Source organism: Emydura macquarii, unplaced genomic scaffold, assembly GCF_026122565.2.
Source record: "Emydura macquarii macquarii isolate MOO-44397 ecotype Brisbane River unplaced genomic scaffold, CSIRO-AGI_Emac_v2 contig_378, whole genome shotgun sequence".
Classification (NCBI taxonomy): Eukaryota; Metazoa; Chordata; order Testudines; family Chelidae; genus Emydura; species Emydura macquarii.
The window spans coordinates 1,087,505-1,105,220 of NW_027130515.1; the positions used below are offsets into that span (position 1 = coordinate 1,087,505).

The 17,716-nt window shown below is 56.3% G+C and overlaps 1 protein-coding gene across 2 annotated transcripts; it reads right to left on the reverse strand.

Moving 5' to 3' along the window:
* Window positions 1-1,476: 1,476 nt before the first annotated feature.
* Window positions 1,477-14,341, reverse strand: LOC137144399 (glutamate dehydrogenase 1, mitochondrial-like). 2 transcript variants are annotated; one of them, XM_067534692.1, is made up of 12 exons: window positions 13,788-14,341; window positions 13,298-13,378; window positions 12,543-12,598; window positions 11,930-11,993; window positions 11,111-11,205; window positions 10,642-10,821; window positions 7,021-7,158; window positions 6,683-6,820; window positions 5,561-5,641; window positions 4,052-4,267; window positions 3,020-3,082; window positions 1,477-2,610 (listed from the first exon to the last, which is right to left on the reverse strand). In XM_067534692.1, exons 1-12 carry the CDS (start codon window positions 14,308-14,310, stop codon window positions 2,494-2,496), a joined length of 1,752 nt encoding a protein of 583 aa, XP_067390793.1. In that variant the 5' UTR covers window positions 14,311-14,341; the 3' UTR covers window positions 1,477-2,493. The 2 variants fall into 2 exon arrangements, with proteins under 2 accessions (XP_067390793.1, XP_067390788.1); XM_067534687.1 differs by lacking the exon at window positions 11,930-11,993 and having other exon boundaries at window positions 13,882-13,909.
* Between the last annotated feature and the right edge of the window lie 3,375 nt (window positions 14,342-17,716).

Consider the following 17,716-nt stretch of genomic DNA (forward strand, 5'->3'; position numbering starts at 1 on the left):
CAGGAGGAGGTGCCAGGCCCCTGCCTCCACAGGCCGGGGGCAGATCATGGCACTGGCCTCGGCCCAGCCCCATGGGACATGCCCACTGGCCTCTGCCCCCAGGGCTGCTGGGGGAGAGCATCGCTCAGCGACCCAGCCGCGTCCCCCCACCGCAGCGCTGAGCTCAAGGGCCCCCGTCACCACTGCTGTGTTGTACCCGACCCCGGCTCAGCCGCTCCCCTCAGCAGTCCCTGCCCCATGTCCCTCCCCCAGGCAACCCCCATATGCCCCTCCCCCATCCTGTGTGTGCAGGTGACACTGCACCCTGCAGGCACCCAGCAGGGTCCCGCCAGGGGGTGGGTGCACCTGAGTGCGGCCCAGTCTCCCCGACACAGGGCAAACCTGGCCCAGCTGCTTTGCTCCAGCAGGACAAGCCCATGGCTGGTGCAGGGGGCCAGGAGCGACTCCAAACGAAGCCCCTTGGGACAGCCAGCTCTCATCTGTAACATGTCCCAGCTGGCGTGGGGTCTCCCCCTCCCCTCAAAGGGCTGTAGGGCAGAGCCCCAGAGGAAGCAAGGGGCGTTCCCAGCGTGCTGGAGAAGAAGGGCTAGGAGGACATGCAAGGACTCCCTGAGGATCATGCAGTACATCCCGGCAGAGCCAAGACCCCGCAGCCCCACTGCCTAGGCCCTGCCTCTGCCCCCCTGCACACCACCGAGCACAGGCCGGCCTTTCACCGCTAACCCGCCACTCCTCGGCAGCATGGCGCGCAGGGGAGGCTGGCACAGACAGGGGCTTGGACAGAGGATTCCTGAGGGTCTGGGGCGGGGGCGAAGCAGCCATTGCTGCAGCAGGGCAGGCTGGGAACCTCGCCATCAGGAGGGACCCACAGACGCAGGTGCCGGTGACTTTACAAAGACGGTTACTGGCGCCGTGGCCACTCCCCTCTCATGTGCTGGGTGAGAGCCCGGCTAGGCAGGGGGGGTCAGCAAGCTGCAGGGCTCAGCCCCCCACCACTGGGAACCTCGCCATCAGGAGGGACCCACAGACGCAGGTGCCGGTGACTTTACCTGGCGCCGTGGGGCTGGGCCTGGCTGCGCTGTTCTAGGATAGGAGCAAATCCCAAAGAGCTCCCTGCAGCCTGCTCTTTAACACACTCACGCCTGGTCTCCTTTAAACGCTCCGTTGAGATGACGGCTTTCAGGAGCAAGAGGAACAGGCCCTCGGCCCAGGCTCCCCTGCCTCCACAGCCAGCCGCCCCAGCCAAGGGCAGATCAGGCTGTGTGAGCGGGTGACCCGCCGAGGCTGGGGCCTACAAACCAATCTGGCAAGTCCAGGGGCCCTCTGCCTTCCCTGGAGGCCAGTCCCCCTCCCCTCCCCTCCCACCAGGTTTGCTGAGCACCTTCCCCAGCACAGAAAGGAAGCTGCACCCGAGGCCCCTTCTCACAACAGGGTCACAGGTGCCTGCAAATCCCAGGAGAATGTCTACACGACCAACAGAGCTCACCGCAGCACCAAGCCTGAGCCCCTGCCCCTGCTCCCTGATCATCACACAGCACGCACAGAGCGAGAACAGGAACTCCCTCTGCTGCAGACAGGCCCGTGAGGAAATCCTGTGTCCAGGGGCTAACGCAGGCAGCGGCCACAGGCGCGACAGATCCTTGTGCCCACACTAGCAAGTGTGCAGAGCCAGAGGGGAGGCCCGGCTGCAGCAGAGCAGGGGAGAGGAGATGAACTCAGAGAGCCAGGCGGGATTGCTATGAAATCCGATGAGCGGGAAGACAATGACAGGGCCCGGGATGGGGGGAGCTGAGCCGTTTCCGGACACAGCTCCTGCCCGAGGTAGGGGTGACTGGTGTTTCACTGGATGCCGCAGACTCCTGGCACAGCGCAATGGGCCCTGGGGCCCACTCTATGCCACTGCCACGCAGGCCTGGATGCTGTGTCCCTGAGCTGCCTGCTGTGTGAGGGGTGTCGCCAGCAGCCTTCTCGCCCTAGCCCTGGCAGCCCACGAAGCTTCGCAGCAGGCACGAGCACCATGCAAGGAGAGCCGCAGGACTGGCGAGAGGCATGCCGTGGGGCCAGGTGGCGCACGCTGCAGGGATGGCGGGAAGGGGGAGGCCCAGCAGCGTTCAGCGGCAGAGCAGGCGACCCAGCAAACCCCGAGCACTCTCTGCACAGCTGCAACCATAGCCCAAGTGGGGGTAGCTGTGAGCCCCCGGGCAGGGAAATGACGAGAGCCCTGGCCCCCAATAAACGGTTTATGGAGACAATGCACGGGCAGGACTAGGTGTACAAACCGATAGCTGCTGACCCCAGCAGCAGCTCTCTGCAGCGTGGGAGGCCTGAGGTTGGAGCCACGGGGACAAACAGCTCCCAGGCCCCCCCGCCAATGCCAAAACTTCGCCTGCCCCCATGAGTCTCTCTTCCCCGGAGCGCTTCAGTTCAGGCGTGGGCGAGCGGCTGCGCCCTTTAGGCCAGGCAGGGAGGGCCGAGGCCAGGGGACGGCACACGTCAGTATGCGAACCCAGCTTCGTTGTACACCCTGAACACCTTCTCGATGGCGCACAGGTAGGCAGCGGTTCTCTGGTCCAAGCCCAGGTTGTATCTCGTGGCCATGCTCATGATTTGCTAGAAGACAAAAAGAAAACGCAGACACGAGGGTTGAGCTCCACAGGCTGGGGCTCCCAGGCATCCCGCCCACGCCACGCGCTGCGGGAACAAGGACAGGCATCGCACGCAAAGCCCTTCACTAGGGCTAGAAACGGAAAAGCTGAGAAGTGGGTTACAAGATGGGCAGGGGCGCCCCGAATGAAGGGAGCGAAATAAACCACAGCCCTTGGCCTGATCCCCAGGGTCCCTGCTCTGAGACAGGTGCTGAGCGCACCAAGATGTGCAGGTCCCGTGGGGACAGGAGCCGTGTGAGTACCTGACAGTCAGAGCGTCCACGCTCCCAGGGAGGGCCAGGACTGGGACCCCGCGTGCAGGTCGGAAGAGGTGCCCCGTTAGCACAAGCTGCCATGACATCAAAGGCACGTACCTGGGCCGAACGGTCCATAGTGTAGGCCAGACCTGAGTGCACAATGTCCTTCTCGGAGGCCCCCTGCAAGGGGAAAACAAATGAATCCCTTGCCGGGGCGAGGTGGGGCATCTCCCCACCTTTAACCTCACCAGGACACAGTCTCCTCAGCTCTCCTCCTCTGGAGGCTCTGCAGAGGGGCTGCCAGCACAGGCCGTGCGGCGGCCGGGGGGACACGAGACTAGCTCTGTGAGCCGGGTACCGCGTGGCAGCCCAGTGCTGTGCCTGGGTCGGTGACCAGGCCGGGGACTCCCCTGGCTCAGAGCTGCTCCCAATTTATACCAGCGTGAAAAGGGTCGGCCCATGTCTCAGATCACCTGAACGTGTGCTCTGTCCCCCCTAACCCCACCCCCGGTCCTGAACCAAACCACTCTGCAGGCACGGCCCAGCTCCAAACCCGCGCCATCTGGGTCCAGGGATCCCAGCCGCAAGCAGCGCGCAGCCTGTCTGCGACATGGAGCTGATTCAAGCCTCCCTCCCAGGCGGAGCTGCCTGACTACCGCACTGGCTGCTGGGCCTGAAGGTTCCCAGGCTGTACTTCTCCATTAAAGACCAGCGAGCTGCCTCTGCCCTGGCTCTTATCCCAGTCACACTGCTGGCCATTCGTTCTCCAAGGGCTCAGTGACTCCCCTGGACAGCTTAGTCCCGGGGCCCGATTAATCACTCCTTGCAGCCCTCCCACACCAGTGACGCTGGGGCAGAGGGGCTGCGGGGCCCCAAGCAGCGGCAGAGCCGGTTCTGACAGCTGCGCTTCCTCCACAGCGGCCCCAGGCACGGTGGCATTCGAGCGGCCCCGGCCTTTGCCACGGTGGCACGCCTGCACTCGGCGAAGGGAGGTCTCCGTCCCCGCAGCAGCACAGCTCCAGAGGGAGGCTGCTGTGTTGCCACGGGCCCTTTCTCCAGTGCCACAGCAACACCAGGAGAAGGGAAGGCAGAGCAGATGTCCCCGCTGCCCTGGGAGAAGCTGAAGGGACAGGAAAAGCCTGGACTCACTGCCACCCTGGCCTGGAACTCCGGGGAGGGGATGATAGGCATCTCCCCGCTGCCCTTCCCAAAGGTCCGCTCCAGGCTCTGTTGCACGGACATGAGCAGGTGGTAGTTGGAGTCCCGATCGTACTTGAAGGTGAGGCGGCCGTAGCTCACGTGGTTCAAGTTCTTCAGCCACTCGAAGAAGGACACGGTCACGCCGCCCGCGTTCACATACAGGTCCTGCGAGGAGAGAGGCCAGCCTGGGACTGCGGGGAGCCCAACACACAAAGCAGTCCCACTGGATGGCTCCGGAGCCATCCTCGGCCAGGCAGTCCCGCCCCCACCCCCGTAACCTCCTTCTCTCAGGAGGAGGCTGGAGTCTCATGGGGACAGCATGGGGAACCGTGTGCAGGCAGCACCTCGATTCAGGTCCCCTTCCTGCTGCTGCCAGAATCACGGCACCTGCTCACGTTCCCACCGGGGGCTGCTGCCGCGGCAGGTAGGAGGGGTGCTCTGCGACTGCAAAGCAGCCCCAGACCCGACATGGAACCGGCCTCTCCGGCCCCGAGCACTGGCAACAAAGGGGAGCCATGGCCCTGGCTGCACGGGGATTTTTAGGGTGAGGAAGTGCAGACTCCTGTCAGCGTGTCCACAAGGAGAGACAAGCCCTAGACAAGGGCCCCCCACTTCACAGAGCCGCAACCACAGCACAGACCCTGCAGTCCCCCCCTGTGTCCCGAGTGCTGGGAGCAAAGTTGGATTTCATGCGCCAAACCGGAGGGAGCGGGTCACACTCCCCTGGGCAATGCTGGGACAAAGTCAGCGAGCCCTGAAGGGGGTCTGAGATCAGGTGTGAAAGGGGTGCACGAGGCAAAGCAGAATAACTGGTGCTTCTCTGGCATGCAGGGGGTGCCAGCGAGTGCCACAGCCAGATGCTGATGTGGGCAGCGCCACTATCGATACTGAAGAACCCGCAGCAGCCAGTGGAATTACTGTGGATTTACGCCCCCGAAGAGTCAGAACGGAGCATGGCCCTCTGGGCTCAGCCCTGCCTCCGTTACCTGGCAGCTCCGCTGACCACCAGGGCAGAGTGGAGCTGAGCTCTGAGAGGGAATCCAGGGAGCAGCGCGACAGGGCAAGGCCCTGACTCCTAGGCCAGAGTCAGCCCCCACCGAATCAAGACACAATGTCACGGTGCGAGCCTCTTCAGCACACACAGCGGCTGCCAAATTGGCGCACACTGCCCACCCTCCCGCTGATCCCGGCTCGTGCACCACTGCTGGATTTGGCCCTACATCATCGTGTCCTTCTGACGGCTCCCAGCAGCATCCCCGGCTCCTGCCAAGCTAAGCTGGGAAAGGAACCATCGCAGGTGGGGAAATCTGCTCAACCGTGCCTTGCCAAAGCATCAGGAGTGAGCAGGAACCACCACGGGGCAGGAAGTGCAGACCAAAGCACGCCCGACTCTCTGAGCCGCACCCTGGACTGACTGGCAGGACAACGGTGCGGGGGTGAAAGAGGCGTCTGACCTACCGGGATGACGAGGATGTTTCTCTGCAGGAAGATCTCATGGGCTGCTGGTGTCGTAGGGCCATTGGCAGCTTCGGCAATAATCTGCAACGCACAAGCAGAACAGGAGACTCAAGGCAGCCAATGCCCAGAGGAGATGAACGTGGGGCTGCCGTCGCTACAGAGACCTGCTGCAGCTTTATTCCCTCCTCTCAACCATGGGTACTTCTGGCAGTCTGTCCCAAGGGTGCTGTGCACCGGCAGGCAGGCAGCTTCTGCGGGGGCTGATCAGACTGCACCCCACGGATGGGTGCATTGGTAATGGGCACCAGCCTTCCATAAGTGTTGTTCTTTGAGTGCTTGCTCACGTCTGTTCCATGCCAGGAGCACCACGTGCACCGGTGCCGGAGATCTTCCCCGCAGTGGTTTCCGTAGGGCTGGCTCTAGCACCCTCGGCAGTGGCGTTTGGGACTATAGTGACTACAGGTTCCAGCACGTCCTGCTCCCTCGTGATCCACGCGGCTGAGATCACAATAGAGGAGAGTGTGCTGGGACTGGTAGTCTCCGGGGGCTGCACTTGGATCTGCTGCATTTGTTCTGCTGCCTAGTTGAGAGTGACAAGACCCCCGGGGATACTGATCTCTTCCCCCCTCGGAAAGGTCTCTCCTCACCTGTTGTTTCCTTACCCTTCTTCTTGCCCTCTGGTCAGGCCCTAATGCCTGAAATGGGGCTGAGGGTTAGTTTGCTCAGAGGAGCAGGACCGGCTGTTCTAGCAGGTTCCCACTCCCTACCAGCAGCAGAGACGTGCGGTACTGATGCCGCAGCTTTGACCGTGGCAACCGGAGCCTGGATGCCGTAACTTGACTCACCACCTTTGCCTCATGCTCCAGCACCGCAGCAATGCTCATGTGGGAATGCGTATCTGTATTCAAATGAACCTGTCTGTCCGTATTTCAGAGGAAGGGCTGGCTCGGGGTGCAAGGTGCTGCACACTGCATGTTGACAGTACGTCTAGACTGGGGTTATTTACATATAGAGGGCCAAATTCTGCTCTCCGATACCCAGGTGCAGCTCTCATTGCCTTCAGGCGCCTCTTGGAGGGGATCACGGACACCAGTGAAGGGCAGGATTCTTTGCACTCTGTACCTTGGCTTTGACCCGATGTGCATTCTCCTTCGTGAGCTGCTTCTCAACAGCGGCTGGGATAAGGATGTCACAAGGTACTTCAAGGACGCTGCCTTCAAAAGGGTCTGCTTTTGGAAAGCCAACTATGGTGCCATGTTCCTGGAAGGAGAAGGAAAATTCAACAGTGCCCAGCCAGGCCTGCAAAGCCAGCTGCTTCGCGGAGCCTTTACAGACCCCCGAGCCATAACCTACAGGAGAGGAGTAGCCCACTCCCCCCATTTCTTCTGCATGTAGAACTGGGCTGCTGACTCGCCACCACCCCTTCAGAACACACTTTTGTGCGGCTGGACTGAACGTACCCTTTTATAGTCTTGTAGTTCCTTGGGATGGATCCCACTGGCATTGTAAATAGCACCATCCACCTCCCCGACGCACACACAACGCGCACCATGGCGGTGCAGGTACCTCATGGTGTGCAGACCCGTGTTGCCAAAACCCTAAAAGAAAAGAGATCCGAGAGCTGCTGAGGGGAGGAATCCAAGTGGAACACACATGCAAAAACTAACCAAGATTTCAACACTGGGCCCCTTTAAGGTGTTTTGAGCTGGGCACCCAAGAACTCTACTCATTTTGGAGAATCCTGGATGCCATCTCATGGTAGGCAGCAGCAAGAGTGTCAGGCACGTGTGGTCTAAGAGCCATTAACGAGATTCAGTCTTTGCAGGTCTGATGTGTACTCGGCAAGTTCTGGCACTATAAGAAGTGGCCCATTGTGAGTGAAAGGGACACAGCCACACAGCCGCCTAGGTGCTCCGAATCACTTCCAGGATTTGCAGTCATGACATAGTGACTGTCCCTGAGCAGGACGCTATAGTGTTCTGTTTTATTAGGAAATGGACCCAGAAAAAACCCAAGACCAGCTACGGCAATGCGCTTTCCCCGTGGATGATCAAGGCAGGCTAGACATTAGCTGAATGTTAGGCAGACCTTTGTGTCCTGTGCTGGTTCAATTAACTTCCAAGAAACCAGAGTGAGGAAGAATTATTGTAGATAAGGGAAACCTCGCCATGGTGGGGCTCTTTCCCTTAAAGCAGGTGTCTTTGCACCATCTGGATCCTAGCTCAGCTGCTGGCCAGGATCAAGTTCTTACAGCAAAGCTGAAAAACAATTCTTATTTAGCAAAAACAACTTCCAAAGAAAAACTATGAAGAGCAAGCAGCCAAGGGCCTCTCATCTGCTCCTTCTCTGCTTCGTTATCCCAGTAAGTTAATTAGAAAGTGTTCACAATCCCTTTGGAGACTGCTCAGTACAGCTAATTCAATAGAGGGGACTCTGGAGCCATCATTTCCTCATACAATCTCAGTTCCGCTGGCAGTCTTGGGGCCCAAGGCACAGAATCTCGTAGGTCCCAGCATATTTCTCTAGGACTGAAGAAGCAGCTGGACAGCAGCCAGCTTCAAGTCCTACAGAAAGGGAGCTCCGTTAGCAGTGCATACTTAGGGAAGGAAAACCCATGCCCAGCACCAGTCCTTTCCCAGCCAGTCACCCTGCACAAAAGCATCAGTCACATGGCATCAATGTGAGGAACCAGGATTCCTTTTCTGCCCCAGGAAAGAAGGCCAGAAAGGACAGGATTATCTGCTAAGTACTTATGTTCACTGTACATGCAGAGCGAACGAACAAATCATATGGGTCTAGCTCCAAACTCATCCATTCAGTCCCCTGGCTTCTTTCCGCCCCTTTTCAACAGCCTTTTAATAACTCAATGCCTCTGTAAACAGAGTCAGAAGGAGAGTTCTGTTAGCCAGCACCACACAAACATGGGACACAGAAATCACAGGACCAGAGTGAACTTCCTACAGTAAGGTCCAGAGAAGCTATTTTCCTGGGCTTTGGCTGGGGAGGCTCAGGTCCCAGGCCACAGGCTCCTTCATCGTCCTGGAGAGCTTTTTGTCAGACGACTCAGTGCGGAGGGACTGGAGCATCAGTAATGCTGCCAGAGGCAGTCAGCACATCAGCACTAGAAACTCAAGCCCACTGGTCAGGATCTCTGGGGATAAATGCTATGACCTCCAGCAGAACAGAAAGCTAGCTGATTCTGCAGGCAATGTTTGGAAAAATAAATGACATAGCTGGGTCAGCAGTCAGAGCGTAGCAGCATTTAGCAAAGAGTGAGTTGGCAGCACCATCATGAGGGGGGGCAGAGCTATCTGAGACACACAAGAGGGAAGCATTTCACCACCGTTACAAGGCAGGCCCTGAACTGGGATCTGCAGGGGCAGAGAGGGGAAGGAAGGTGGAGGGAGATGCAGAGCAGACACACACCAGAGCCAGAGAAGGCAAGCTTCCAGGTTGACTGGACACAAACACATCTGGCTAAATCAGGCTTCCCTCACATCACCCAGCATGAAGAAACCTAAGGACACCAGTCCTACAGCGGCACGTTACACAGTGAGGATTTGGAGACAGATCCAGGTGGAAGCACGGAGTTCCATAACGTATTTGTGCATAACCCCTTTGATTTACAGATACGCTGAGCACCCAAAGCTCCCACTGACTTCAACTGCAATTGGGGGTGCTTTCCTCCATGGAACTCCCTGTGTCACAGAATCATGCTCCAGAATCTCAGCATCTTTTAAAAAAGAATGTTTTAGCTCTTATGGTTAGAGAGATAGCCTTGCAAACGTGAGCCGAGTGTAACCGATGCAGTAACCTGCAGTCTGCAACCGCTACCTGCCGGAGTCTGCAAAGAGCCTGAAACAACAGCTCAAAGAAGTGCTAACCACCCCGCTCATTTCAAACTGGGACCTGTGGACTTCACGGTTCCATAATCTGGTAGTTTTCCAAGATGTTAAATTCACTGTTTTTGCCTTGGCATTCACTGTTTGCTCTGGCTGGGCACCTGACATTTTGTTTACCATCTCCTTGCGGTAAGGGGATCTGCTGTAGCTGTATCTTGCACTGCAGATTTCCTCCAAAGGGGGAGCAGGATTACAGTGCATGCTCTCTGCACTATTCCACAAAGCCAGACAGCGGGGTCAGGGGGCCAGAGCTAGAATCCAGCTTGCAGCCAGGAAGATGAGCTGCTGAACTTACCTACACAAGCTGCTGCTTCCCTGCCTCATATGGGGAGAAGGCAATTCTGGGCTGGGCTGCAAGGACATCATCCCAGGAGCTGAGCAAAACCCATCTTCAAAACACAACCACTCTCCACAATGATCAGGGATGAATTGTACATCCACAAGCCATCACTGCATGTTTGAGAGGGGTGGAGAGTGCGGGAATGAGAGGTGCTTCACAGCAACAGAAGATATTAAATTAAGGTAAAAAACCCTTTGAGATTTACTGATGAAGAGCATTATATAACAGCTCGGTATTAATTATTACTATTAAATTAACTTTGCCGTGGAATATAGGGGTCATCACAACATTTAGGGGTTCCTGCAGCAGAATTTGGTCCCGTACACGGGGTCTTGCCTATTTCTGCAAGTACCGGACATGTGAACCTGGGAGAGGCACAGCTGCCAGCACCAAACTCTGAACCTCTGGCTTTCGTGTGTAATCAACATGCAACCAGCTCTTGCGACATATTTTGTTTCCAAGGTATTAGAAGTGTAGTAAGCTGCACTGTGGATGTTCCACGGCAAGAGGGGGAGGAGAGGAAAATTACACAGGAGGCTGCACCAACCCACGGCACAATTCACAGAGCCGTATGGTGTCAGTTGGTGAGGCCAACTGTCTTCCCATCTGGAGAAGAGTTGTGTTCTCAGAAGCTGAAGGGAGGTTTGGGAAATAAACTTCAGGCAGCACTGCAGTAGCTGAGAGCCTGAAAGACAAAGGCACATTGTCGACGTCCATTTGTCTCCAGTGAAGGAGGATGTGAAGCAGCTGATTTCTGCTGGGAACGGAAGGATGGCGACAATGAAGAGCACAAGAAAACAAGCCGAATTTACAACGTTATGGCTCTGCTTGGTGCTTACCTGCAACACAAAGGTCTTGCCAGGGAACCCAGGGCTCAGGCCAATGAGGTTCATATAGAGAGTATTGTTGATGTAGTTCTCAATCCCATGCAGAAGACCACGGCCTGTGGCGGAGACTCTCCCATGGATCCCCCCCTGACTAATAGGCTTCCCTGTCACACAGGCATGGGCGTTGATATCCTACAATTCCAAACAGAAAAGAGCAAAGGTCAAGGCCTCATCTCGCACGACTGATCCAAAGAAACCAAGGACCCGCAGAGTGAAGACTTTCCTTGACCCACACGGGCCCAGCCCACTCAAAGATAAAGCAACTTTATTGGCAACTCCATTTTAGCTCTAAACTCAGCTCATCTGCACCCTCCCGACACACCTAGCCCATCCTCTGTGGGAGGTCACCCAACAAGCCATGGGAATGCCCCATCTCCCTGAAAGCAGTTTCTCAACTTGCAGTGTAACAAGCCAGCATTACCTTGTAGCCGAGAGTATGGGAGTACGTGTCAGCAATCCAGGACATCTCCCTTTCCCCTGTATTTATGTCAGGAGCAGCAACATCAGTTCCAGGCCCTGCCAGGGATAACAGATCTGTCAGTTCTGGTTCCTTCTCAATTCAGTCTCTTTGCTCAAACAAATTACAACCCCTGGACTTCTGAAGGGCCCTGGGAGTACCAGGCCAGTTCAGCCCAACCCACTGATGCCTTTAGATGCAGTTATCAATTTCCTATCCACGCCGGGCACTCAGCCTCACATAGTTTCATTGCCAATGGGTTTTGCAGGGGCTTTGCCAGGTCTCTTCCCAACCCTCACACGCTCACAGTGACTCCAAAGCATGGTGACTGCTTTGTGAGGACTCTCCCTTGATCTGACTGTCACATGTGGAGAGAGAAGAAACTACGAAGCTTCTGATTCCACACTCCCCTCACCTATCTAGGCCAGGGGAAACCTAGATGGAATGCAAAGGTCAAATCAGTGGTCTGGTACTATGTTCTTTGTATTATCACAGCGCCCAGGAGCCCAGCCATGGACCAGGAACCTGGCTGCTAAGTGCTTTACAAACACAGAACAAAAAGACGGTCCTGACCCCTGAAGTTTTACAGTTAAGTGGTGAAAACAAGTGGATCCAGACAGACAGACAAGGAAACAACCAAACAACACCGGTCAGCATGATAAGCAGCAGCCCCAGCATACCTGCTGCCTAGCCACTTGGTTCCCTGCTGGTCCTTGGCCTACCTGCAAAGCAGTCATTTTTCATTCAGCCCTGGAGGAAAATGTGGGAAGGAGCCACCCTCACCTATAAATCCCTTCTTGGCCATTTCAACCGTAAACTGCCTTGTTATTTTCTCCAGCTCACCTTCCTGTGCAAGAACATCAAAATTCAGCCCTTACTGAAAGAACAGCAAACACCTGAGGTACGGCATCCAGCTGATGGCCCATGCGTTAACAGAGGCAGCGTGTTCTGAGGTCCACAAAGCTTTAAACATGGCGGAGGCACTTCAGGACTTAATGCAACTTGCACTGTTCAGAACTGGGGAGCCGTCAGACTGAAGTGGGCAATAAATGCATGCTGGGTCCCTTCTGCACACAGCTCAAGGAATGCCCAGTCTTGCAGCCCAACACTAATTCACAACCTGCCCTCACCATCTGGCTGGTAAAGCGCCAGCCCCAGCTCCACAAGAGTGTGTTTTGTCACCTGTCTGGCGGAATATACTGACTCATAAATCAAAGCTCACCATCCCCCTCTCCCCCAGAGCTGCTTTTCATAGCCACCAGAGAGAAGTGCTCACCACCAGTGCCTCTTCCTTGCTTGTCAGAGTGCATCCCTAGAACATGCACACTGAGGAATGGCTGCAGGAACCCTGTGCAAATGGAGCATGAACAATAAAAAGAAATCAGGGTCAACTTACTGAATACTTTTTTGGATCAATCTTCACGCCAGCCATGGCCCCACCAAAAGGAACATCTGAAAGACATCAGGGAGCTAGATCAGTGACAAGGACACAAACATCCTGTGCTAACTCACCCTTTTGTTATGAAGAGGGGCTGTGTGATTAATTGCACCAATTCTTAAAGTCTGCTGGGGCATCCATCCAGAAGGAGAGCTTGCACAATGCAAAGGAAGTATGCAAAGCAATGCAAAGGAAATACAAAGTTGGTAACTAGACCGTGGTGCCAGACCCGCATGCCACATTAGCCTATCACTGCCTCCATAACTACATCTGTAAGGGCCGGGTTCTGAAAAAGGAATGGCTATTGAACCTACACTTGTCACATACATCATCAGCAAGAGCTGACTCTGAAAAGCAGAAGACAGAGAATATATTTCATGAGTGAAACCTTCTCCCCAGCATTCAGTTTATTCAGAGTTTTTCAAGGTAGAACAGAACTCCCTGATCCCGCCACTCAGGAGTAACGGGGGCATACCCAGTTCTGAGCAATGGGACTTCCAGAGCCCGCACCATCACACCATTTACATAGCCGAGATGTATTGTGCGAACTAACTAACAGTTATCATAGCAACACGCAGCACTTTGACAGCACGGCTCGTTTTCAAAGCACAGCACGGCTCCCCGGGGTGATGTTACAGTGCGGCGTTCCACCAGCACCAGCACCACCCCATTGACAAGCCCACTGGGTGCTTCCCCAGCTCTCACTGACTTACCCACCACAGCACATTTGTACGTCATTAAGGCTGCCAGGGCTTTTACGTCATCAATGCTAATTGAATCACTGAACCGAACTCCTGGGGGAAAGCAGAGAAACAACAAATGAAGGAGATTTGTATATCCACCCCGTCGGTGGCACAGAATAGACTCACAAAGTGCCCAACAGTATGGCCGGCCTCTCTGCAATGGCAGCACCTAGTCACAAAGTCTGATCAGCGATCGCTCAGCTCCACTTGCTCCTCCAGACGCCATCGAGATACAGCTGCTCAGATTTCATTTAGCAACTTGGAGGTGGCGGGAGTATTTCCCCACCCACACTCTTCTCTTCTGAGTGGTTTTAGGGACCTGTCAACGCAGCGCCTGACCTGCGAAGTCAGGTGGGCAGCCCTCACCCGGCCTGCCAGTGTAACAGACCAGGGACACCATCAACAAGGCTGCAGCAGGTTGATGGAGGGGGAGGCTGAGCTGGCTCCTTGCCCCCCTTACCCCCTTTGCAGGGCAGGAGGTGCTGGCTGTGCTGGACCCGCCAGCCCTCGACCACCTCCCAGTGGCCGCTGTCCCGCCGCACGGGGATGGACACCTCCAGCACGTGGCTGCAGCGCTGGATGGTTTCCAGGATGCCCTGCACCCACTGCCGCTTCTCCTTGGGGGGCCGGGAGCTGCGGAGCTGCCGCACCAGGTCAGCCTCGGCCACGGGCAGCGCCCGCCCGCAGAACGTCTCCACCATGGACAGGAAGCCCGGCGCGTCCAGGTCGCCCTGGGCCTCGGCCGCCACGTGCCGCCCCCTGCGCCACGCCAGGGCGCCGCCGCCTTTCCCGCCACGGCCGCCTTCCGGGGCGTCACTTCCGGTTGGGACAGCCCCTCCGCCGCCCAGCGGCTGCCATGGTAACGCGGCCTTACGCCGGCCAGCCTCCGCTAGGAGCCGGAGCGCGGCCCGCCCGCTTCGCCCAGCCACCGCCACCGCCTGCCAGTGCCGCGGGCGGACCCCGGCTCCCAGCACCCGCTGCATGGCCACAGCGGCCGTCCGCGGCTCGCCTCGGGCCGGGCCGGGCCGGGGGCTCGGGGAACCGGCTCTTGCGACGCGGACACCCCACACCCACTCCTGATTGGCGGAGTGGTCGGGGGTGGAGTCGGAGAGGAGACTCTCCTGATTGGTTGAGGGGCCTGGCGGCCCGCTGGAAGTAAAAAGATGGACGCTCCTGAGTGGCTGAGAGGGGAAGTGGGCGGGGCGTCTCCCACTCTTCGGATTGGCTGAGAGTCCGGCCAATAGGAGACAAGGCGGGAAGTGCGGTGTGACCCAAGCACGTTGCGGCCGATGGGAACGGAGCAACCAAGGGGGAGGGGCATGAGGGCGAATGGGCGGTGCCTAAGGGGGCGGGGCGGATGGGGGCGGGGCACCACCCGGCTCAGTGCCCCCTCCCCCACCTCTGCTCTGTGCTGCTCTGGGTGGGGGAAGGGCTGTGCGGGTGCCTGGCTGGGGGGCAGCAGGGCCTGTGCCAGGCCGATCTGGGCTGTGCCAGCCGGGCAGGCTCCGCTGGAGCACCCCCTCCCTCCGCCGGCTGCCCCTGGCACCCTGCCCAGCCGGGCGCCCCACAGGCAGGGGCCTGCCCCCGTTTGGAGAGCCCCGCCCCCATGATAGATTGTCTGGGCTGGGCTCCCGGGCCTGGCGGCTCACTGTGCTGCGCCGCACGCGGCTGGGGCGTTCACACGGCCGTGGGGGGTGGGGGTGAATGCCGTTCACTCCGGCACCTCTGGCAGAATGCGCCAGTGGCCTGCGCGCTGGGGTCCGGGTGTGGGACCCGGGGACGAGCCTGACCACCCCTGAGTCCCCAGCCTGACCACTAAGGCCAAGAGCTGGGCGGCCTGTGGAGAAAATTCATCTCAGCCGGCTGATAGGCCAGGTCAGGAGACAGCACTCCCCGAACTCGCTGTGGGGCGCGGAGTGGGTGTGCCAGCAGGTCACCGGCACGTGGAGAAGGAGGCGTCGTAGTCTCCAGAGCCACCATCCCAGCACCGTTCTCGAGATCACTGGCACCACCGCAGTTCATTTAAAACATTTTTAATTCAGTAGAACTGCCTCGTTTTATATTGAATACTTGCCCCCGGGGATGAACTCGTAAGTAAATAACATGTTTTACAAAACAAGCTTAATGAGGCATTTACCTGGTAGATCTCAAACCCCCTAGGCAAAGGAACGCATACTTATAACACAGAGTCCGAAGACGTGTTGGAATTTTCATTCTTAAAAGTCAGAGTAATTCAAAGGACATCCGTTGCTTTTAAAATGTTTAAATATTTATTTCTTACCTTTGTTTGTAACAGACTCTTCCAAGCCTGACAAATAAATAAATGCTTCCGCACCCTGACTTGGTTTTCCTCCATCGCAAACGCATACTCATTGGTTTTGATAGGGCTCCTCATGATAAATGTGGAACTGCTCTAGCTGATTTTTAGAAAACCTCGGTTTGAGGAGACTAGACGTGCTGTATGTCTAGGGACAATACCTTGTATTCCGAAGTGATTGGACCTCTGCTGTAAGTGTGAAACTCAACACCATCGTAACTTTGCAACTGTGACTGGTGCTTCCATAATTTCCTTCCCCTTCCTTAGGCATTCTAGCATTGTGTTTGATTTTTGTTTCTCTTGCTGTACTTTGAGCAGAGGTTTAATCGAACACTGTGGCACCCAGCTCTTTTTCTTCAGTGCTTACCATTCATTCTGAACCCAGAGCCACCCCACAGTTAACATTTGCCATCTTAAACGGTGACCATTTATTCCTATTTTTTGTGTTCTTTCTCTTACCCAGTTTCTAATCCACAACAGAACTTTACCTCTCACCCTGTTACTGCAGAGTTTCCTTAATAGCCTCTGGTGAGCAACTTTGTCAAAGCTAATGGGGAGTCCTAACAAATCATGTCAACCTGTTCTCCTTTGTCCACTGTTCTGGGGACATGCTCAAATCATTCTAGTCGAGTTAGCCCCAACTTCCTTCCCGGGAGCCGGGTTTGTTAGATCTTACCATAGATCCTCTCGGTGTTTGACACGGTTTTTAAAAGATTGCTTTACCTAGGTTACTGGAGTAAGGCTCACTGGACTGTCACTCACTGAATCGTCCCCGCTGCTGCCTTTTTAACATTTGTTTCCCTTCCAGTCCTTCAGCACAGGAGCTGATCTGAATGAGAGGTTTTAATTAGCACGTCAGCCGCCTCACTCTTAACTGCCTCAGAACTCTTGGTTGCTCCAGCCAGTGTTACTTCCTCACTGGATTCCAGTGCATTTATTCACTTGCAGTCCGGGGAGCCCCTGATTGTCTCGCAGCCTTCCTGTATACTTAAGAATTGCTCATTGGCAGAACAGAGCGGGGTCATCAACTTGACACCATTTCTCGGTCTGTCCGCAGGGTGATACCGTTTGAACACTGTGGCCGGTAATTCCAGCATGGCAGGGAATATTCTAGATCCCTTGGCAAACTGGAAGGGGGAGATGGCGGATACATGGAGCCTCTGCCATCCGGTTAGCACAACCACAGCTTCAAACCACCTCTCTCTGCGCAATGGTCTATAGATAGAGCCCTCCACGGATACAAAATTTGTATTCGCACCTGATCTGCAAAAATGATCCGCAGAGATCTGTGAATCTATCTATGGGCCAAAGAGCCAGGTGATGATATATAGGGCTTGTGTTAATTTAGCCTATTTATTCCATCTACAGCAATACAACAGACTATATCCTACAACATCCTGGAGAAACCTTATGGAGTTCAGTTAAAGAATCTTAGAGTATGACCTGTTGTCTTTGGTATAAGATCTAGGTACCAATTGATCTGGGGCAAGCGACTGGTCTGTTGGGACTGGAAACAACCTGAACACGGTGTGATTTTTGGTGGAAATGACCATTTATCACTAAGTCTGGGTGGCAGGATAGACTGGAGAGTCTGTGACTCCATGGGGAGACTGTTACACTGCTTTAGGAGTTCACATTTATTGCTGGCTTGGTGACGCCTAACTACAGAACACAGCAGCAGGTTGGGGGGGTCTGCCCTGCTTTGACAGTCTGCCCTGGGCCATGAGCCCCTCCAGACTGCGTGCCAGGCCTCAGAAGGTTCCTGTCCCCCAGCTGCCCTGTGGCTTTGCTGCTGGCAGGGCTGGCTCTGCCACAGGAAAGGGAAAACTACCCGTGGCCTCTTGCTCCCCGAGAGACCTGGTGCGTGCCAGGGTGCTGAGTGCGAGGGGCTGGGGGTGAAATGTACCTCCACCCCCATCCGTGGAGCTTTTCCTTGCTTCAGCTTGACCTCTCCTCTCTGCGTCTGGGCCCCTGCCAGCGCTATCTGCGACTCGATGCCTTGTGCGGAGGTAGCAGCCCCTGGGAATGCCGGCCAAGCTCCTGACCGCACTAGCAGAGAGCAGAGCGCGCAC